Raw genomic sequence first — 22,314 nt, 5'->3', positions numbered from 1 at the left:
GATCCTCCAAACAGAGGTGAATCTATTGGAGGGTGTACGTAAAGAAACCGAAAAACTCGATAATACACTATCTCTTTGATGCTGACGATGTATTGGACGAATGGAAAACCGAAATTCTCTGCTCACAGATCCAACAACTTGATGACAATGATGCTCCTGTCAGTGACAAGGTTTGGTCCTACTCGAAATACCAGGTAGTGATCTTTTGGTGGTATGCAAAAAGTAAGCATCCAGCATCAATTATGACATTTTTCTGGGCTTACCCTTGCAAAGATGCAATCACATTTTTTCTTCATACTTTACAACTTCAATTTGATACACCTAATTAGAAAACTTTGGGCTTTTAACGTTCTTTCTACATTTTTTTAACTGGCTACACCGTTCATTTTCGCTATAAACTACACATGCGTTGATAAATAGTAGTAGATAAATAATAGTTCAATTAATACCAAATTTTTCGTTATAATTCGTTGATTCTTCTTCCATCACAACTTAACGTTTCAGTATGTAAGTGCAAGTTTACACATGAACTAAAAGTTCTTAATGGCTTTCATAAAATACTTACATATTTAGAAAATTTATTCAACCATATATTGGAATATCAAGGTAGTAGGCCCGAGCATAGGTCGGGCTTAATGGCTAGTGTAAATCAATGATTGAGATTTTTGACACATGGCAGAATAAGTGGGTTGGTCCAGCACTCTAGCATTAGTGCTTTATTCTTGTGGTCAAAATGTCGTCAACAAGTCCAAATATATCGGATTGCCAGGAAGATTACTTCGTAGATTCCGAAATTCCGTCCTGTTCGAGATTTTGAAAGCCCTAAAACGGACACACACTGACACACACAGAGAAATAGAAATGGAGAAGACAGAAGAAGCATTGAGACAATGGCTACAGGTTTAACATTTATTTATTGTTCCTCATCAAAAACATTTTCCATTCTCTTTTATTCAATCATTAAAAATCCTTTCAGATCAACAAAGTCGAATTACGTGGTTGCAAAATCAAACACTGTGGTCCCAACAAAGGCTTCGGTCTCTTTTACAATAATGACGTCAACCAAAGCAACGGTTTATTTCCAATTTCTGTTTCTATAACAATTTAATATTATATTAGACTGTAATAATAATTTTTAATTTTCAGGAGTAATGTTAGTTGTACCGTTAGATTTAGCGATAACACCAATGAGTGTACTTGAAGATGCTACTTTGGGACCAAAATGTAGAGCTATGTTTCAACAAGGGGATGTTGATGATCGTTTTTTAATCATTTTGTTCTTAACTGTTGAACGTCTTCGTAAAAACTCTGCTTGGAAACCGTGAGTCTGCATATTGTTTTATTTCTTCAGTTTTAATTAGCAATGTTAGATAAGTATTAATGTTTAAGTTATAGGTACCTTGATATGCTTCCAACCGCCTTTGGGAATCCGCTTTGGTTTACGGATGAGGAGTTTTTCGAGTTGAAGGGAACAACGTTGCAGGTGACCACTTCAACAAATTTACTTTTGCTTGCAAGTTTTATTATTCAGGATTTCTGTTGTTGGCATGCATTATTTGTAGTACTAGGTTTAGGAGTGTTGTAGAGCATGCTGACGTTGTTTATTGGGAATATATTATTAAAGGCAGGTTTCTCTTACAGAAGAAAAATTTGCAAACTGTGTATGAAGATAAAGTAAAGAATTTGGTTTTGGAACTTCTAGACGGGGAATCAAGAAAGGTAAAACCACCTTTTATTACTTTGGCGATTCTGTACTTTCTAGATTGAGGTTAGGTGTCTTGTTTTTGTGGAACAATTGAGCAACTATTATCATTGACAGCAAAGAGCTATACGCTTTGAAGATTATTTAGCATTCAGACAAATGATGAAGTAATACTATTAAGTCAGGCAATTTCAATTTTAACTGTTCCATGTATGGTTGTCAGTGATTCTACCCTCTAAACTTGCCCGCGATTTCTTCGTTTGGCTTCTGCTAGGGTAGAACAGAAGGAGACTTTTGGCTTTGATTGCATAACTCTTCGAAATATAAAAACAATCTTATCAGTTATCCGATATCTTTTGAACCTTGTATATACATATTTGTTTAGTCATCATTGTATATAAGATTTATGGAAATAGATCCTAGTATATATTTGAAATAGTGATATTAAGAAGGGATCAGTGATCTAATGCCATAACGGCCAAGATGGATTAATCCTATGGCTTAAAAAATGCTTGTACATGTACAAACGCATAACGAGATGGGTCTATCTGCCCCCTTCCCTAACTCCTCACACAATCACATAGAGAGAGAAAAGAATAAAAGATAAATATTAAAAGAGATAGAGAGTTTGCTAAGAAATAAATATTCGTTTTTAGCTTATTAGGGTGGCTGTCACCTAATATGTGATGATCATTTGACTGTTTATTGTCTACATCCCTTCTGTTTCTTTGAGTGACTAAATCAGCTATCCTTTTATGAGGTCATGAATAGAGCTTGACTCCCTTTCCAAAGAGTTTAGGTCTGTTTTTTCTGCAGATTTAATAAATGCAAAGTATGCCTTCTGTTGCTATCAGAGCCTTCCAAAAGGCAATGTGTTTGTTTCTCAATAGTTTCATGTCGAGCAATTAGATGCTTCTCTTTCACTTCTGTGCACTGTTCAGTTTAAGCTGGTCCAATGCTAATGTTGGAACGTGGAATGTTAAAGATTTAGAACCTGATTTTTTAAAGTTACTTGAAGTCTTTCTAGAACTGTGTTACTGGAGGATGCTAAACATACATGTTTTTGTTTCTTTTCTCCAGTGAGGTGCAGTTCAAAGACTTCCTCTGGTATGTTACTTCTCATAGAGTTGCTTTTGTTTTTGTAGTTGAGGTGATAATTTTATATGATGAAAGTCTGAGGCGATATGGTTTTGTTGTTTAGTCGTTTTTTTTTGGGTAGAAACTTGACTGATAAAATGGGATAAAAATCATTCAAAAATCTAAAATAGGAAACACTTTATAAACACAAACAAGTGAACAAATGAGTACATTGACCAAAATTCTGTTGTATTTCTTCAATATGCATCAATCACAAAGAGTGGCTGGACACCTTTCTTTGCTAGAAAGAACATGATTTGAAGCGTATGAGTTATATTTTATGAACACCAAAAATAGAAGAGGATAAGAAAATGAAGGACTGAAAGTAACTAATAGTCATAAAAAACTAAACAACCCAATAATGCATACCATATCCTGGTTCAATTACCTTCGGGGACGTTGAGGATAGCCTTCGGGCTTACTTGTGATTGAATACTAGTATTTGATATCACAATCATTTATCTTTTCTTGTTGTATTTGGTGATTCTCTCCAAAAAGATTTTTAGAAATAACATAAATTGGGATTCTTTAAAGAAATCATAATCTCAATTTCTTTGAAATTGGGAAGACATGTTTGAAGAGAGCAAAATGGTGTATTTTGGGTTGTGAAACTTAAGCGGAATTGTCTGTTATTGTCCACGTTCAGATAACATGTCCTGCTTATCCAATCTTGAAAATGCTATTAAGCTTACTTTATGCTAATAACGTCTGACCTATTCCTTGAACAAATCTAACAACCCAAACTCGTTTAATGTTCTTTTTAGTTTCTGTGTATTGTAGTTCTGATATATGTTGCTTGTAATGGTATTTTGATAGGGCAAACTCCATATTTTGGACCCGTGCTTTGAACATACCTTTTCCGCATTCTTATGTATTTCCACAAGCGGTAGAAGAGAAAGAAGGCTGTCCATCGTTTGGCAAAGATTCTGACGCTTCTCGAATGTGTGGTGAAGTATCAAGCTCTTTGAAGGATGAAAAGGGTGAGATCATCTACTTTGTTCTATCATGCATTCTTTCTGATACTTTACTGCACGTAGGGCTGAAAGAATCACTTTTTGGATTGTAAATTTATAATTGGTGATTAAGTTAAAATTGATAAGACATATTTGATGGGTGGAGCTTCAGTTGGAAACAGGACGGATGTAGCATCTAATTCGATGCACGGAGAATCTATATGGATCGAGGGTCTTGTTCCTGGCATTGATTTTTGCAACCATGGTATGCCACGGTTCATAACCTTGTTAAGTTATTTATCTTTCAGTTTGTCTTTCTATAATTTCAACATGATATGATTTTATCCTAATACAACACTAAGTAGTTAACACCATCCGTTTTTTGTTTAAGAACCTCTTTATATATATTGACACTGTTGCTTACAGTGGTAAATCCCAAGCAACTAGTTTTTAAAAGTATGAAACATGACAGACGCCATTCCCACTTTGATAGTCTAATTGCCTCCACATCACACAAGAGCCACCTTTATGGAGACTCCTGTTTTCATTCCGTCAAACCTTGCATGTCTGCTATTACTTTTTTCTCCTTTGCCATCTCATGGGTTCTCAATTCTTTTCCCACACATTCTCCCTTTTCTCGTTTTCTCTAAAATTGGACTTGGGAGCAATTTCTTGCTTATTTTTCCCGGGGTACGCGGACAAAATGTGTTGTCTTATCTTCTCTTCGTCTCTCTCCCTCTCAACGCACTCTCTCTCTCTCCACTCCTCCCTCTCCGCTCACGCCTGACTGCATAGCAGTATACTAGTTAATTTTTTGAATATCTCGGAACAGACTGATATAATAGGAGGGAGCGAAAAAACTCAATCTCCCACGATTAACTAATTTAAAAAAAACTTCAATCTCCACTCATTGTTCTCCTCAATCGTTACTAGCGAAGTAGCAAGCCTCAAATATGGTTGGAAACTTGAAATCATCTGTTTCTATTGGCGGCAACGACCATTGGTTCCCCAACCTCTAGTAAGCTTTCCTTCCCAACTTTTTTCTCTAGTAAGCATCTCCAGTTTTTTTTATTTTGCTTGGAAAATAATTATTGCAATTTTCTTATTAAGAATCTCCTTTTTCGAATTTTGATCTCTTCGTGAAAAAAATATCACCGGGCCATTTGTTCGACGAATTTCCTCATAGAATCGCAAAGTGTAAGTTTTTGGTTGTTTGGGGGTGAAACAATTTCACCGAGAATAGTCAGGAGGCCAGTAATGTTATTCCTTTAAGTACTTCTTTCTTCGCCTCATTTGTCTGCACTTCTTCTGTTCAAAATAGCATAAGTCTCTAGCCTCTATTATATGTAGAACCAATGAAATCCAACAAATATTTTACTAGAGTGCATCTTGTCATAGCTGCATTTATCATGTTAAAGATGTATTCTAATGCCCTGAGATGATACACATTCTACAAGCAATCCAAAAGAGCTCTAGTAACTGGGCATTCCCAAAACAATTGTGGGGTTGTTTCCTTCTATTGCTTAAAATGTGCATCTTGAAGGTAAGTGTATAAATTTTTTCTTAACTTCGTCATTAGCAGCCACTGCCTTCTGCAATATCTTCCATGTAGTGCACTAGTACCTCGGGTTCTAGGATGGACATTGGACAGTACTAGCCCAGACCTATCGAATCCAACCAGCTGATGTAGTTGTCTTCTTTATAGCTCCACAGTGTGTGCATACCTTAATCAATGATACAAATAATGAACTGATGATGGATATCACTATTTTATGTTTAAAACACCTTCTTAGTCTTGCACTGATGGTATGTATTAACGGTTTATTTGTTAGTTTAAAAGTCACATCTCATATGTAGGTAGAAACCCATGAGGCCATGAGAAACACAGGTGAAGATTATCGGAAAAAAAAAAAAAAACATAGGTGAAGGACATATATGAATCTATTCAAATACTAATCCGCGAGCATATGCGAACTCTTGAGTTGGGTTTACAAATTGTCACTTGGTTACTGTTTGTCTGTATCTCCCCTCTTTGTTTTTCCCTTCTTCCGGCATTCTCTCGTCATCTTCCTTCTCTCATCTCCTCCCTTGCTACGCTCATGCCCCCACTGCTATGTAGATATTCTAGTAATATAAGGAAAAGGTGGACCACCTATATTTTTCTTCAAAACAAACACAACCCATTGCAAATGGCAGAGGTACCCCCGACTCATCTCTTGAAATATTCCTTTTTCCGTTTCTCTGAAGGTCTACGTAGCTAAAAAACCAAAAAAAAAAATAGCAGTATTCTATCTCGATCATATCTATCTAATAATAAATCCAAAATCTAGAGTACGCCACTATTTCACTATTGCGGGATTGTAGTTGAGGGTCGCGATCTTTATAATAGTTTAGATTTGTAGAAAGAAAGAGATAGAGATTAGAGAGTAAGGAGCAATGAAGAAAAGGAAAAAACGAAAGTATCTTTTTCCAAGGTAAAAATAGGTTCAAAACATTAATAATATTTTTCAACTTGTTATAGTTATAGTTATTTGAATTTTATTTACTTATGTTTGCTATGATATTGTTTTGCAGGAGTTATAATGATTTTTCCTCTCAAAATAACAAGGTACCTTATTTCTATTAAAATACCTTCATATTATTTATGACTAATGCTACAAAGCCATAAGTGCATAAGTGCGTTAAGATTTGGCTACCAATTCAAGCAGTTTTAGTTGTTGCTATGGGTAATAATTCATGTTTTTTTCCTTTTCAGGAAACTTCTTCACCTCATGCTATTGAAAATCATAGTTCAAGGGACAAACAAATAGAACATTTTGGTTTGCCCGATATAATAGAGCAAGAGGTATGATTACCTTAACTTTACTGCTCTGTTTCATGCAGTATTTGTACACGTTCTGACAGTAACGTCCATGTATAGGAATACAACACCTTTCTAGAAGTTGACGGAAGAATGGTAGGATTTCCAAATCTGAAGGTGCACAGATTTTATTGTGACAAGGGGCGATTCAATCTCTCGACCGGAGAGGCTTGGATTGATGTGAGTATCGAGAAGTTGCAGGTGCAAACATCCATTTCCCAGTACTCAAGAAACCTGATAAGAACGAGGAACCAGCCAAATATGGTTAAGTTGGTTAAGATTATTGAGAACGGGGTTGGTAGAACGTCTTTTTTTCATTTTTGATAGGTATGGTTCAAATTTGAGTGCTCTGATCAAACCAAATGAAGCAATTGGCTTCTAGGTGCATCACCGATTTTCTCATTGGTCAACTTGGAGAATGAGTCCCTCCTTTCAAGGGATGCTTAGGTACGATATTGATTTGTAAAGCTGTTTTTTTTTTTATATTATTTTTTCCTAGGTGTTTACAAAAGTTTCATTTGCAGTAAAGTTTTGAAGGGATTGATATTTCTTTATGATAATAATATTGCATGAGTTGAACACGGAATCGATCGTATTCTTAGAGGAAGACACGGGACTTGAAAACCCAATCCTAAGACATCTTTATAGTTTCAGTGGTAAGTTTTCGTTTTGAAATGCTTTATTTTCTGACATTGTTTAAAATTGAGTATCTAACTAAATTTTTATTGTTTCAGGGGTATTCCTACCACAAGACACATTTAAAGATTTGAGACGTATGTTGCAATCTATTTTGGACGTGCAAAACTTAAATTGTGTTTGACATGAAGTAGAAAACTTCCTGAGAATGTTGACAGACAACTCTTTGTAAGTGTAAATTTTATTTTCGCATGAGGGAAATATTGTCACTGAATTACTCAAACTACTGGAAACACTAGAGTCCACAGTATTTTTTTTAAGTCCCTTCACTTTACCAGTTCACTGTAGCATATTCCTATTAATGTTTCGACTTTTAAATGGTTACTTAGTCCTACTGAATGCAACTAAAGTGTATCTTTTTGTTTTGAATTTCACTAGAAAACCAAAGACTCTTCTCAGCCATCCAATCATGTGGAAGCCACGGCAAAGGTTGGGTTATATTATCGGTACAAGAAACCTTATCCGTCTTAGTTCATTAAAATTTCAAAATGATGTTTTAGGACGGTTTAAAAAGGATGTAGCATGTGACTGGATTGAAATGGTCAAGCAATATGCTCAGTTGAAAAGAAGGTTGGAATTCGCTCAGTTCAAGTATGGGAAAGCTTATTATAACAACCTGTATGGCCTTATCAGCTTCGTAAGAGATTCTTCAAGGTCCTCTACAATGAAGATGGAGTTCCATTTGAAGGACTAATTGATTTTAGGGTTAAGTAGTATTACCCCCCACTAGCTAATGTGACTAACACCACGATTTTAATCGCACAGGTTGATGCATATACTTTCCACAGTTGGGATGACATTGACCTGTTGTTTGAGTACCTCTTCCCGAAACTCGTCACATTTTAATATTCTGTTCTTGTAAGTTAAATAGTACTCTATAATCAGTCGAAATGCTAAACAATCACTGATAGTTGTTTCACTCTGATTGTTGTGATTCAGAATCCTTTATTAATAGACTCTATTCTGATGGAGCTTTTGTTATGGCAAGAAACAGAACCATTCTGAAGGAAACATGGTATCGTTGGTACACACCAAACAGTAAGATCATATATCACGGCCTCCCAACATGCACAATAAAACGAGGAACTTCTCAGCAAATAACAATAAGGCTAAACACACAAGCAAAGATACTTACAGTCTCACACTACCAGCGCAGAGATATAATTACCAGCGCAGAGATATAATTACCAGGGGTATAAAGATCTCCAAATCCATCAAGGACCAGATCAATTCCAGATCCTTCTTCCGAAACCGGTAGCAGTGTAGCTTGTTGTCAGAGTCCCGATCCCAGCAAATGAGACACAACTTTTCCCGTCCCACAGGCAATAGACACGAGCACTCCGGAAACTCACCAGAAAAGTAGGGCTGTATATGTACAAGCTTCGAGTTCTCCAATTGGTATAGAAAAGTACATTGATTCTGAATTAAGTGGTATGAAAACATCTTTCCAAAGTAATGCCAAAACACAACATTTTCTATAATAATCATGTACTGGGGCATATAATAGGAATATCGCGGATTTGAGACCCTAAACAACTCCAGTTATTAGTAGCATACTTGTAGGAATAAACCGGCTTAGCAAGATCTCCCAACCAGAGAATAATCTGGTCCTGATGCTCATAAACTGCTCAGAGCCACATCCAAAACACAGTGAACATGTTAGTGTGTTACCATTTAAATGTCACCTTTTCCAAAACAGCTCTTGGTCATTGTGTCTGTATTTTTCAAGTTGTATTTTGAATGGTTAACCTCTATAATAACCTTTCTGCAGAAATACAGCATTTTATTATCAAGAAAGTGCAAGAGATTCAATTACAACTTTTGACAAAGACAGTGATATTTCAATTAAATTGAAATACTGTTGTAAACATAAATGATTTATCGTACACTAGGTTACAAGGTATTCTTTTGGTCATGAACTTAGTGAGAAAGGGTTGACAAGACAATTTCGGCATACTATTGATATGTACAGATCATCACATAGCCATTGATGTTATTACTTTTTTGAGGACGGTATCCCTAGGTATTGGCACCACTCGTTAGGCAAACCTTTTCTTTTTCTCAGGGTCTTTAAAGCTGCAGCTGTCAGTGGTATGGCAACTATGTCTGAGTCCTTTGGGGCCTGCAAGATTAACAACCATTAGCCTAGTTCTTATCAGGACCAACAACGTAATCCATTCCCATTAGACAATGGGTAAACAAAGATCAAGTTGGAAACTACCTTCGGAACCTGAATTAGCTTCATATTTGCTTCCTCCAAAGTTTTCTGACCTTTTCTTGAATTGCATTTTGCACATGCTGTGACCTACAAGGACACACAAATGTATAGAAAGAAAGGTTACTGGAAAATGTTAAGAACATAAAGCAAAATGTAAACAAAGTAAGAGTGTGAAGAATCCCTCTTGAGCGTGGACATTAAAAAAAGCACTCGCATGCTTCCTCCCACATACTACTGAACAAGTAATGAAACAGAAATCTACTTGACATGCTTGCTTTGTTTACATCATTACAACATACATCTTGTGTGATTTAGAAATCATAGTCACAAATGAAGATTAAAGTAATGTTTCAACCTGTAGGAAAGTTACTGATGTTTTACTTAGGTTGAAACAGCAGAAACTAAGCCATGAAACCCACACAGGAGCAGCAACTTTCTGTTAGAAATCTACCATCAAAAGAGTTTACTCAAAATGCAACATATGAGGTTTTTACCAGATTTTCCCATTCCCATTCTCCACCACGTGAAATTGGCAGAACATGGTCAACAGTCAGGCTCTCGCGTGAGGAACAATATCTGTTGAAGTAGCGCAGCGAAAAATAAAAAAACGGGCTGATTACAGTTTAAATTCTTAAACCTAAAATTGACAATCCAGATTTACTTAGAAGTAATCATAGTGAGAGAGCACAATCAAATGAAATTTTGAAACCTTCGTATCACTAGTGATTGCTGTCAAACCCTACACCAGTCTACAATTCAATTATTTCACTAAATTATCAAGAGATTTAACATGCTTAGTTGGTTTACTTACTGACAAATGAAAGCATCCCGGAAAAATATATTCTTTCGACTGAGGTGTTGTCTTATTCTTCTTCTCTTGACAACCTGTAGCAGATTTGGTACCTGAAAGTAGGAGAGATTGAACTCCAAAGTAAGTTAAACTGAATTGATTGGAATAAGGTAAACAACACCAGAAACATATAACTAAGAAAATATAAAATAGATGCCACCTGAAAGTAGGAGAGATTGAACTCCAAAGTAAGTTAAACTGAATTGATTGGAATAAGGTAAACAACACCAGAAACATATAGTAATATAGAAGAACAAAATAAGATTGACCTATAACCCATGAGCACTTTTCATACAATGTAGGAGGAACCACTGGGTGAGTTTACATACCCTCAAGACAGCTGGAATATTGAAGGAACCACTGGGCGAGTTTACAGTCTGATCGTAATATTCTAAAACATCAGCCTGGCAGGTAATATGATCATGAACCCAATCAAAAAGTGGAAATAAAAGAGTGAAACCAAAAGACAAGTAGAAGTAAGAGTGATGAATTGTTGAGATCTTTAGACCAAAAGCATCTGTATCACAGTATTGCATTTTTAGGCTTTGCTCGTAGTGAGTAGTGTATCGACAAACAAACCAATGCTAAATATTGGTCTTGGAGAAGATTAAGGTCTGGTCAGATCTTGGACGGAATCTTGGAAATCAAGGCATTATTTAAACTGGCAGTTGATAAATTGTCGTTCAGCTAGGACAGCATCAGGGTCGCCAGAGAAAGAAGAACAACTGACACAAACTTCATTCTTATGTGGCAGGAGAAGGCTGTTAGCAACTCTTTATAAGAGAACTTGTGGAAATTTCAATGAATTTCCCGAAAAAGAATGAAGTACTGATGCTTTTCATGACCTGTATATTGTATACAATAGGACGTAGAACCACTGTCGCAGAGGCAGAGTGCCGGCCCATGCTAAAATGACCTCTGAATGAATTTTATTAATAGAATTTTTCATACATTTGTTTTTTAACACATATATATACACTCCATTCTACTCCATGCCGTCTTTCTGGCTTTTAAAAGCCTGTCCACGCACACAAACCAAGCTTGCTTGAATCCCCCCATATATTACAAATGAAGAAGGGAAATCGTGCAGGAAAATTTCAAACTTGAGTTTGTCAAAACATTGCAACACAGAAGAAAAGAAGCATAGTGATTGGAGGAGATGAAGTGGAGTTCGAAGTTGGAAAGCCTTGGTTTGTGTTGGGTCCCTTAAAGCATGTAAAGTAAAATAATGGTATCTGGTTGTTTTTGAGAGGGAGACGGACAAGGGCTGGATTGTGAATACTCAGATCAGTATTTGTCTCAATTGTGTAGCGAAGTAGATTGTCACCTTGGACTTTGACCACCTCAGTAACCATTACCAAGCAAAACAAAAAAACTTCGAGAAATGACCTTTAGCTTCACTTATGGTTGCTAGGTGGTCGCTCCTTGCTCTATTACAAATCAAACTGAATCTAGTAAGCTTCATTTATCAACACACCTTGTCCATGAATTCCAAGCAAATAGCACGCTTCCAGCAGACAACATTGATAGGCCTAGCACAAGATGAACACCATCAGACACGTTTTTCTTGGCAATACATTGGAAAATAAACTAATTTAGGATCAAACTATAACTCTGTAAGCACTTATATATGGAATCTAAAAATTATATCTTGTATTGCAAGCCAACAACATGTACGAAATCCACACTCAATTGAAAGAGGGAAACACCACTTAATTTCTAACAATGTCCACAAATATCATTTAAATAAAGGAGAAAGATACTAAACAGCATCAGCTTATGAGCATACAATACAATTCAACACTTCCAATATATTCACTGCAACTTAGAACAGAAGGCAGCAAACAAAACAAAACAAAACAAAAGCTAAGAAACCTCCTGGCCAAAAGGAAACTAAGCAGTAAAAGAGATATATTAGGGGTAAGCCTGCAGAGTAGGTTGTCTAAAACACAGTCAATGCAAACATTTTTGGCAGCTAAAGTGCAGTATAATTTAACCATCATCTCAATCAGCAAAAGGAAAAAGGGTACTTAAAACCTAAACGTGAAAAGCCTACAAGCAATTTCCTTGATCTACTGGTTCTTTAAACAGCGCATTAACTGTTTACAACCTAAGGAATATACCACAACCAACAATATTCTAATCGACATAATGTTATTTTCCTCATTACAAAACTATCGGTACTAGTGTCTCAATGTGATAAAGATGTTTCAATAGTAACAATACGATTCTACTCCAATTGTCAGCTCGTTTCACCTCTTCCGATAAATCCAATTAGAAATTCCGGCACATCTACTCCACATTAGTAGCAAAAAGAATGACAGCCTTAAGACTATATGCATTAACAATGAAATGTGAAGCTTCCATAACAAAGTGATTACTCTCAGTTCTACTACTGTGATAATGATCAACCCATTTCTCCACAATGATTCTACTCAAAACAAACAGATATGCCAGAACATAATAAAAATCTCAACTTTACTGACAAAAACAAGAAATCCAAATCAACAAAAGTGGAGAACTAGTAAATGTTATGCTGACCTGTAAGAGATATCCAAAACCAAACCTCTAAAACAAGATAACTCATCTCTTTCAAACTCAACAACATCTTCATCATAATCATAATCTCCATCATGACTAACACACAGCTGCAGCTCATTTCCAGTAAACCCACTTGCCTTCTTTCCTAGAGAACATATTCTACCACACCCATGATACCTCATCTTCTTCTTTCTACTAAACATACTCCTACTTGACCCATTACCACTATTACTACTAGTAGCTTTACAAACAAAAGGGTCTTTATATTCAAATGCAAAACACAGTCTTTCACCATTAAACAGTAGATTCAAAGCCATGAAGGTGGTGGTACTGGGTGTGTTACCGTGGTAGTGTTGGAAACGAAAGTTATAATAATGCTGACCACTTCATTTGAGTGTGAGTGTGAGAGGTGTTGGCATTTTTCTCAAATATTGATACTTCAAGCAAGCCCATGACAGAAATTTCTTAACATGGAAACTGTTTAGAACCACACGTTCAGTGTCCGAGGTTTTATGCCACACGAATATTTTCTTACGTTTTTTTGGCTATAAATGGGTCGGGTTTGGTCATTATCCATATTCAGGTCGCGGGTAAGTCTGTTAGGTGTTTGGGCCTCCATTGGGCCTATGTGATCTGACAACATGTTAAATCACATGACTCATGCTCTTTCCAGCCTTGTGTTAAACACACACATGCAAGTCACATGATCCAGGTATTTGCACCCTTTTATTCATGTCTAGGAGGTACGAGAATTTTGTCCAGTGGTTTAGGAGCCTCTTTTGATGCTAATCAAAACTCATACACAAGTTCCAAATTGTGCTGTGGCTACATCATTCTACATCAAAATTTCAGCAAGTACGTCTTAACAGACTTAGCAAAATTGAGGTTGTCTATTCCAAGAATGTCCTCATAGAGACGAGGTCCGCGACTGTTAGATATGTGATCCAACGGTTTAGAAATACAATATTTTCTCATTTTTTTCTCATTTTTTTTTTTTGATTTTCTAACCATTGGATTACACATCCAACGGTTTGCAGACTCTTATTTTTCTCTACGAGAATATTCTCAGGGCAGCTAGAGCCAGCAAAATTTCAGTCCAGTCGTTCGTAGAATCATTGCATTCATTGACAATAATAATAATCTCATAGCATACAAAAATCTAAATTTGAAAAGGAAAAAAAGGCTGATCAAAGAAAAGAATCTTTGTTCTCTCCTCGCTGCCTCTGTTAACAACAACTAATAACCTTCTTTTTAAGTATCATTAATTAGTTCTACAGAAACATTGATAGTATGCGTCATGTCAATACAAAACATTCATAGACCGTGTCGCAATGAGTTCCGAAACTTAATGGGGACACAAAATCTCCACAAAAAGGAATTAATAAATCCACAATTCCACATACGGACCCCATAAAACAAGGTAGGCAAAACAAAATTTGTCAGTAAAATTATAAAAATCCAGGGACAAGATAGTCATTCAATAAAAGTTTCATGAAAAAAAAAAAATATATATCCAGAGGTATTTTACAAGGCCACATTTTGATTTCTAAATAAATAAAAATTCTAAATAACCTTTTTTTTTTCCTCCTATATTACCAACATCTGACACACACACACAACAAACACAAGTCACAACAACAACACAAAACTCAATTTATTTCCTTCACCTCAAAAACTTTTCTCTCAAATTTTTTTCATACACACAAAAAAAAAAAAAAACGTTTATTATCTTCACCATTGCTGAAAGAATCAGTAACCGATCATTATTCCAACTATAAATCACTTGATCGTGTTGTATCTCTTTGTTTTAAGGTGACGAATCTCTGACTTTGTTTTTATATGTTATTGATTCTGTAGTTAGATTGATGTTTGATGATGATCTGTAGTTAGATTGTTTAACAACGTTTTTTATTTATTGGTGTATTAGTAAGATTTGATTTGAGTTGTGTGGAATAAGATCAATATGTTTGTTTAGAATTAGTATTGTTTAATGGTGTGATTGTTAGTTAATAGTTTGTGTGTTTGCATTGGAGTAAAATTAGTTTGGTGGTATTTGATTCTTCTTATTTGTTATTGCAAAATTAGGCTGGATATAGTTTTACATTGAACACATAGTTGTTGCGGAAGTCTAATATAAAATTCCAATTGCCTGTTGAATAATTGGATTTCTTGATCAGTCTTTTATGTGTTTAGGTGTTATTTTTTTTTTGTTCATCACGCAATGTGATTTTATGTCTTGATTATGATGTTTTGTTGCAGAAGACGTGTAGGGATTCACTGGAATTTGGTGCGGGTGTAATTTGCATGGGGAAATAATGCCAGAGTTGAGAAGTGGAGTTAGGCAAGCTAGATTAAGATCCCAAAAACTTGATGATATTCAGCCTTCTGATCAAGCAGAAAATTTAGTCCAGCCTACTCAGAACAGAAGAAGGGGTGGTGGTGTTGGAAGAGGAAGGGGTGGCAATGCTACAGCTGTGAGGAGAGGGCCTTCAGCAACACCAGCAAGGCCGACTGCTGCTGGCAGAGGTAGGGGAGTTAGGCTGGTTGGTCTAGATCGAACCTGAGATTCCTCGTGAAGTTCTTCCAGAAGCTGCTGCTGGAGGTGCAGAAGGACCAGCTTTGAATCTAGCAGAGGTAGTAGGAGATAAAGACCAAGTAGTGGAAGGGAGGAGTGCCGAGAAATTAGTGGGCGGTGAAGAAGACCCAACCAGTACCCCTGTTCCTGAGAAGGTATACAGTTACTTTTTATCTTTTTGTAATTGTTTTTTCTTAGCTTCTATTCATTATACTACCAATGAAATAAACTAATTGTTTGGGTTATGTTGATTTGGGTCTTTAGTTATTTACTATTTCAATGGCGTTGTTATACTTGTACCTTTCTTGATAGTTGATTCTTATTGTTGCCTTGTTGGCATCATATTTGTAAGCATCATGCTGTAACAACATATGTTGTGAATGTATTTCCTTTTCGGTACAATTTTTACTATATACTATATACTATATACCATATACAGTTGTATACAGTAAAACTTCAGAACATCATGCTGTAACAACATATGTTGTGAATGTATTTCCTTTTCGGTACAATTTTTAATATATACTATATACCATATACAGTTGTATACAGTAAAACTTCAGAACGTTATCAAATCATTTATTCAATTTTTTTGCACGTTCCCTTTTTATTCTTAAAAAGAGAAAATTTTCAAAACAAATATGTATTTAACTTTTACTTTAATAGAAGTCCCGTAATTTTACAAATTGTAAATGTAGGTCTTACTCGTGAGTCGTGGTCTGAGGTAACGGCTTTCTTAAACTGCTATATGAAGTAGCGTTTTTTCTAATTTGAATGGTGGGAAGTAAAGATTTTTATGAAGTTTCGTATCAATGGATCCCATATCCACGAATTAATTTACGGAAGTTGACTATGTACCCAGAAACTTTTGCGGATTTTCCTTCAAATGGAAAATACAAACGCCGTAGCATAGGTTGACGATGGAACGATGTGTTGTTTTTTTTAGCTATTGACTTCCAAATTGTTCGTTATCTAGAGTCTGGACAGCCTGTTACTGTATAATCTCAGCCAGTCAGCTGCTGTTTTTGAAATCTTTACATTGTTGCAAACTTATGGGGCAGACCTCCCTAAACAGAGTTCTTATTCATTGGTTCAGGTACAAGTGGGTGGTTCTCCTACATATAAAGTCGAGAGGAAGCTGGGCAAAGGTGGTTTTGGTCAAGTCTATGTTGGTAGAAGGGCGACTGGGGGTACAGAACGCTCTGGACCAGATGCTTTTGAGGTATATGTCTTTTAGATAAAACTTTTAGATCTTGTGTTCTTAAGGACCTATATGCCTGAATTATGTGATTTATGATGCAATATTTTGCTATAGGTGGCACTAAAATTGGAGCATCGTAGTAGTAAGGGTTGCAATTATGGTCCTCCATATGAATGGCAGGTCTACAAGTAAGCATCTTGCAATCAATCCCTATTTGGCTTCCTATATAACTTTCACTTAGCTATCTTAAGTGCAATATCTGATTCTTTTCTTTACAATATAAGCATGCTCAATGGATGTTATGGAATTCCATCGGTTCATTACAAGGGTCGGCAAGGAGATTACTACATTCTGGTTAGTCAAAGTTGTATCTTGTGTTCTATTTTGGCGGTATTTATTGTAGTTTGAGAAACTAAACATATGCTTTCATTCAGGTAATGGACATACTTGGGCCTAGTCTCTGGGATGTTTGGAATTCTGTTGGACAGGCGTGAGCATCAAAATCTTAAACTTTTCATCTTTATCTGCATATGGTTTTGGGCCTGTTTAATATGTTTATATTTGCTGTAGGATGTCGCCGAATATGGTAGCGTGTATTGCTGTAGAGGCAATATCGATTCTTGAGAAGCTTCACTTGAAGGGGTATCTCTTACTGACATGTTTTGCATCGTTAACTCCTTAGAATATTCCTTTAGTGTTGGTCTGTTTTCATTTTTTTTTTCCTACTTGTCCTTATTGGTGAAGTCTTTGGTTACTTATTTAGGTTTGTGCATGGAGATGTGAAACCAGAAAATTTTCTGCTTGGTCAACCTGGAACTGTAGATGCGAAGAAATTGTTTCTTATTGACCTAGGTTTGGGTAAGTTGTCCATTTTCATTAATAGACTGATTAGACTAGAAATATGTTGTGGAGTTTTTTTTTTTAGAATTATACCTTTATCCTGTATTTTTATTTCCCTCAATTTCCTTTTATAGTTAGTGTTGATAGTTTCTTTGATACTTTTATGGTACAGCATCTAAATGGAAGGATACTGCCTCCGGTGAACACGTTGAATATGACCAGAGGCCCGACATCTTCAGGTTTTCATTGATTTCTCAAGTTCATCTAGCTTAATTTCCTTCACTGTATTAACCTCTTTCATTGGCAGGGGAACAGTAAGATACGCAAGTGTACATGCACATTTAGGTCGGACAGGAAGTAGAAGGGATGATCTTGAATCTTTGGCATACACATTAATATTTCTCATCAGGGGAAGGTTACCATGGCAAGGATATCAGGTGATTTATCTTAATAGTAGACTAGGCATATACTATAAGTAGCTTTTTGCATTTGGGTTTTTTTCCCTCATATATTCTTCATGTTCTAATATTTGTATTATTGCAGGGAGACAACAAGAGTTTTCTTGTTTCTAAGAAAAAGATGGCTACTTCTCCAGACGTGCTATGTTGTTATTGTCCTCCTCCGTTCAAGCAGTTTCTTGAGATGGTGACAAATATGAAATTTGATGAAGAACCAAACTATGCCAAGCTAATTACACTCTTTGATACCCTGATAGAACCATGTGCACCTTTGAGACCAATTAGAATTGACGGAGCTTTGAAGGTTACGAATACAAGTGCATTATACGATGGTTGAATGTTTTAATAGTTCTTACATTTCATGTATCTCGTGTTTAGGTTGCTTAATTTTTGGTGATTTGTTTGAATAGGTTGGACAAAAGCGAGGTAGGTTGGTTGTAAATCTGGAAGACGATGGCCAACCTAAGAAAAAAATACGAATAGGAAGTCCAGCTACGCAGTGGATTTCTGTGTACAATGCACGTCGACCCATGAAGCAAAGGTAAATGGCCCATTGCTTTTGCTACTCTGATTAGGTCACTTTATCTTTAGTTTTGTTTCACATACAATTGTGCTTTAGGGATTAGTCTTCTCGTTTGTCGTCATGCAGTTGAAAATGTCTATTTTGATTAACGATATTGTTGTTGTTCTGCTTTGTTTCTCTGTAATGTGACGCCTATTGATTGGCTATAATCTGTTACATCTTTCCCATTCTCAAATACAATAATAAAGGGAAAACGTAAAAGAAAAATACTAGAAGTTGCTTTTCTGTCTTTCGTGAAAGTAGTTATATCGTTTCGAATGGCATGTCTAATACAATCAGTTCGGGTAATGTACTAGTAAAGGCTAACAATATTATCAAGTGCATTAATATCATGTACGCTTATCTTCATTTTTGTTACCAAAAATTTTAACTGGTTGTGCCGATAACATTTAAAAAAAAATGAGAAATGATGACTCTTGTGATATATTCTAAACTTCTTCTCACTTATGTTTTGTTATTTTTAGATAAACATTTTTGATGACTGAAATTGACTAATAATCTAATATTATAGATGAAGATTGAAGAATGAATTGAAACATTTAAAAATTCGTGGATACTATAAATAATCTTGGGAACTTCGGCAAGGGCCTTAGGGATGTCTCTTTGAGACACTGGTGGATTTGCGTTGTGATGGCTACCTGGAGGGTATTCTAAATTACTGAAATTGACTAATATAACATCTGTATGCTGTAGGTTGGGTTCAGCCTAAAAAAGATTGAATAATTAAATCATTAAATCTCAGTGCTAGACGATAAGATCTTGTTCTCGTCAATTGGTCTATATGCTTCTTCCATGGATATTTATCTAATGCAGATTCATGTGGATGTTGAGGATATTGCTTGTTGCAATCTAATTAAATCTTATTTTTTTTTATTTTTGTAAAATTACCTGTCACATGAATCTTGTCTATTGGTCTTCTTTTTTTCTTTTCTTTTCTCTCACGAAGTTAAGATAACCTGGAAAAATACATGGCAAGTTATTTGAGAAGTCTGTGTGTGTGTGGATACTGAATTTTTTATTGTACATGTATAGATATCACTACAATGTAGCAGATACAAGGCTTCGCCAGCATGTAGAGAAGGGCATTGAGGATGGTTTACAAATCAGTTGTGTAGCCTCCCAAGGAAATTTTTGGGCCCTTATCATGGATGCTGGGACAAGTTTTGGTTCCCAGGTTTACGAATTGTCTCCTGTCTTTCTGCATAAGGTTGGGTTCAATAGCGGTACTCAGTTGCATATTTTTGTAATAAATTGTTGCAACTACTTACTAATTTTTCTTTGGTTCTTGTAAGGATTGGATAATGGAACAATGGGAAAAGAATTACTACATCAGTGCAATAGCTGGTGCGGTAAATGGGAGTTCCTTGGTTGTTATGTCCAAAGGTTGGTCTGCTTCTATAACCTGTTATGAGTGTAACATCTTCCTATGGTTAAATGCTCATTGTTATTGTGTCTTCTATTTAACCACACTGAAATTAGTATATCGATAATCATCTAAGGGCACACACAGTCAGTTTCAGGATGCATTATAAGTCAAATATTATGCCCCTTCATCGCACACAAGCATTTGCAATGTAGCTTAGATCTTTTAGAAAATGACAGTGCTAACTGCTAACGAGGTCATCTAGCTTTCAGTATGAAAAAGGAGTAATGGTTAGAACTATCTCTTGCTTGGATGGTTGACTTGTCCAGCCACATGAACTGGATTATTAAACCATCAGTCAAGCCGGGTTACTCTGCCAAATATATATTGAACTACGACTTGACAGTTTTTATGAGTACAGTGATTTCATACTTTCATGTGCAAATAGTTTTTTTTGGTCTTCATCAACGGTCTCAATGCATTCTGTCTCATGACACTATATGATTTTGTAGGCACTCCTTATACACAGCAGTCCTATAAAGTTAGTGAATCTTTTCCTTTCAAATGGATTAATAAGAAATGGAAAGAAGGTTTCCATGTTACTTCCATGACAACTGCTGGCAGCCGCTGGGGGGTGGTAATGTCAAGGAACTCTGGTTATTCTGATCAGGTATCAATAGTTGTGCAGGGAGATATAGTATTTATGATGTTGAGTAACTATCTTGACAACTTTTCAATATTAGCGAATAATTAGCTGTCTTTTGCTTGGACTGTTGGTACTAGGTTGTGGAGCTTGATTTTCTGTACCCAAGTGAAGGTATCCACCGGCGATGGGAGAATGGTTACCGGATAACGTCAACAGCTGCTACAACTGATCAAGCTGCCTTCATATTGAGTGTGCCAAAACGTAAATTGATGGATGAAACACAAGAAACTCTGCGTACATCTGCCTTTCCAACCACCCATGTAAAGGTAGGTGCCTGCTCTACAAATTACTTCTGTTGGATCATCATCAGTTCTTCCTTGCAAGGGAAGGATAAATTTAGTTGTAGAAACTTTTTTTTTATCAATATCTCATTTTAATGATTGGCTATTTTTCATAGTTATTGTTTTATTTACCCCAGTGAATCTTTTCTGCCATTGTCCATTAACAACTGTTTTATGCAGGATAAATGGGCCAAAAATCTCTACATTGCTTCAATTTGTTATGGTCGGACCGTTTGCTAATACTGGCTGTATATTTGTTGATTTTTGAAGAAATATAGAAGGTATTCAATTGAATTTTGTAACAGTTTGTTCTTAGTCTTGGTCATGCAATCATTGAGTTCATCTTTCTCTATGTGAATAAGGAAATTCAGGCTTGGAATTCAGATATTGCTGAATCATCCATTTTATCCTTTTAAAAGATAAAATAGACAAATGAAAAGCAATATCGAAACATGCCCCTCCCAACTACCTCTAATTGGTGGAGAAGTGTTTGAACAAAATAATGGTGGTTGTTGGAGGTGAATTGCATATTCTATCTGCTAAATTAAATTTTTGGTTTTATGATGGTCAATGTTTTACTATTTTCAGATGTGTAGGGTCATGAATATAAAACTGTATTTGTTACAGTCGATGATAATCTATTATGTGTGACCCTGCGGGAAAGAAAGTGATCTTTTCTGATCTTTGATATTTATCATGCTTTTGTTGTTGAAATACTAGTAACTATTTTATCATTTAACATTCACAAACCTTGCTTTTTCGCATAATCTAGAAGGTTTTTACGCACAAGCACCGGATAAGAAGTTTCAGTTATCTTTCAGTATTCGAGAAAGTTGAGGTTGGAAAAGGTCTGGAGAGTCCTGGTAGGCATGATGCTCTTTTTAGAGCAGATTACTTGAGTGTAGGGAGATTCCTGTTATTGATTTGTCAAGCTTTTGGAGTTGAATCTTCCTTTGCCATCAGCCACCTTGGTTCATATTCAAAATGTTTCTTAAATACCTTAACAAATACCTGAGGCCTCCGCCATTCCGACTTTGCTTTTCTGCAACTCAGTGTATTTGGTTTATCCGGCTGGTCTATTTTTTTCCCCAGAAACTTCTGGACTCGAATATGAGGAATTCTGGAGTTTGCATGGAGAAAAATTCAAGGTGTTCTAAAACAGATTGGTATCTAAGCTACTCAAAAAGTTCCCAAATTTAGGATATCATGTAAATATGGTTGAGAAATTTAGTTTGAATACCTAAATCTAGTGGCTGAGAACTCCTATTGTTTGTATTTCTTTTATACGACTGTTCTTTCTTTTTCTTTTTTATTTATTTATTGAATTTATTATTGTATTACCTATATAAA

The 22,314-nt window shown here is 35.8% G+C and overlaps 3 protein-coding genes across 13 annotated transcripts; 2 read left to right on the top strand and 1 right to left on the bottom strand.

Moving 5' to 3' along the window:
• The first annotated feature begins 775 nt into the window (after positions 1-775).
• LOC147501844 (fructose-bisphosphate aldolase-lysine N-methyltransferase, chloroplastic-like) lies at positions 776-8,516 on the top strand. 10 transcript variants are annotated; one of them, XM_086606848.1, is made up of 16 exons: positions 776-900; positions 977-1,073; positions 1,147-1,321; positions 1,396-1,483; positions 1,642-1,719; positions 2,783-2,809; positions 3,656-3,819; positions 3,965-4,057; positions 6,367-6,400; positions 6,548-6,637; positions 6,713-7,099; positions 7,177-7,308; positions 7,387-7,516; positions 7,727-7,794; positions 8,114-8,206; positions 8,288-8,339. In XM_086606848.1, exons 1-6 carry the CDS (start codon positions 862-864, stop codon positions 2,783-2,785), a joined length of 480 nt encoding a protein of 159 aa, XP_086462974.1. In that variant the 5' UTR covers positions 776-861; the 3' UTR covers positions 2,786-2,809; positions 3,656-3,819; positions 3,965-4,057; positions 6,367-6,400; positions 6,548-6,637; positions 6,713-7,099; positions 7,177-7,308; positions 7,387-7,516; positions 7,727-7,794; positions 8,114-8,206; positions 8,288-8,339. The 10 variants fall into 10 exon arrangements, 9 of the variants coding, with proteins under 9 accessions (XP_086462974.1, XP_086462972.1, XP_086462975.1 ...); XM_086606846.1 differs by having other exon boundaries at positions 7,727-8,002; XR_015221485.1 differs by lacking the exon at positions 8,288-8,339 and adding an exon at positions 8,343-8,516 and having other exon boundaries at positions 789-900; positions 1,625-1,719; positions 7,727-8,002.
• A 78-nt stretch (positions 8,517-8,594) lies between these two features.
• On the bottom strand, positions 8,595-13,452 carry LOC147501843 (uncharacterized). Of its 2 annotated transcripts, XM_086606842.1 has the most exons (7): positions 12,958-13,452; positions 11,894-11,948; positions 10,746-10,820; positions 10,378-10,469; positions 10,061-10,142; positions 9,570-9,653; positions 8,595-9,470 (listed from the first exon to the last, which is right to left on the bottom strand). In XM_086606842.1, exons 1-7 carry the CDS (start codon positions 13,272-13,274, stop codon positions 9,345-9,347), a joined length of 831 nt encoding a protein of 276 aa, XP_086462968.1. In that variant the 5' UTR covers positions 13,275-13,452; the 3' UTR covers positions 8,595-9,344. The 2 variants fall into 2 exon arrangements, with proteins under 2 accessions (XP_086462968.1, XP_086462969.1); XM_086606843.1 differs by lacking the exon at positions 10,746-10,820 and having other exon boundaries at positions 12,958-13,442.
• Positions 13,453-14,623: 1,171 nt separating this feature from the next.
• LOC147501842 (casein kinase 1-like protein HD16) lies at positions 14,624-22,314 on the top strand. The gene is given in 19 exon segments (XM_086606841.1): positions 14,624-14,769; positions 15,220-15,515; positions 15,517-15,687; positions 16,629-16,754; positions 16,848-16,921; positions 17,018-17,087; positions 17,168-17,223; positions 17,304-17,375; positions 17,497-17,591; positions 17,746-17,812; positions 17,881-18,010; positions 18,117-18,347; positions 18,349-18,572; positions 19,647-19,821; positions 19,907-19,997; positions 20,490-20,647; positions 20,761-20,949; positions 21,145-21,245; positions 21,737-22,314. Coding segments are annotated over 17 exon segments (2,232 nt in total). The 5' UTR covers positions 14,624-14,769; positions 15,220-15,272; the 3' UTR covers positions 21,205-21,245; positions 21,737-22,314.

Source organism: Coptis chinensis, chromosome 4, assembly GCF_015680905.1.
Source record: "Coptis chinensis isolate HL-2020 chromosome 4, ASM1568090v1, whole genome shotgun sequence".
NCBI classification, from domain to species: Eukaryota; Viridiplantae; Streptophyta; class Magnoliopsida; order Ranunculales; family Ranunculaceae; genus Coptis; species Coptis chinensis.
This window is presented reverse-complemented; position numbering and strand designations above follow the sequence as displayed.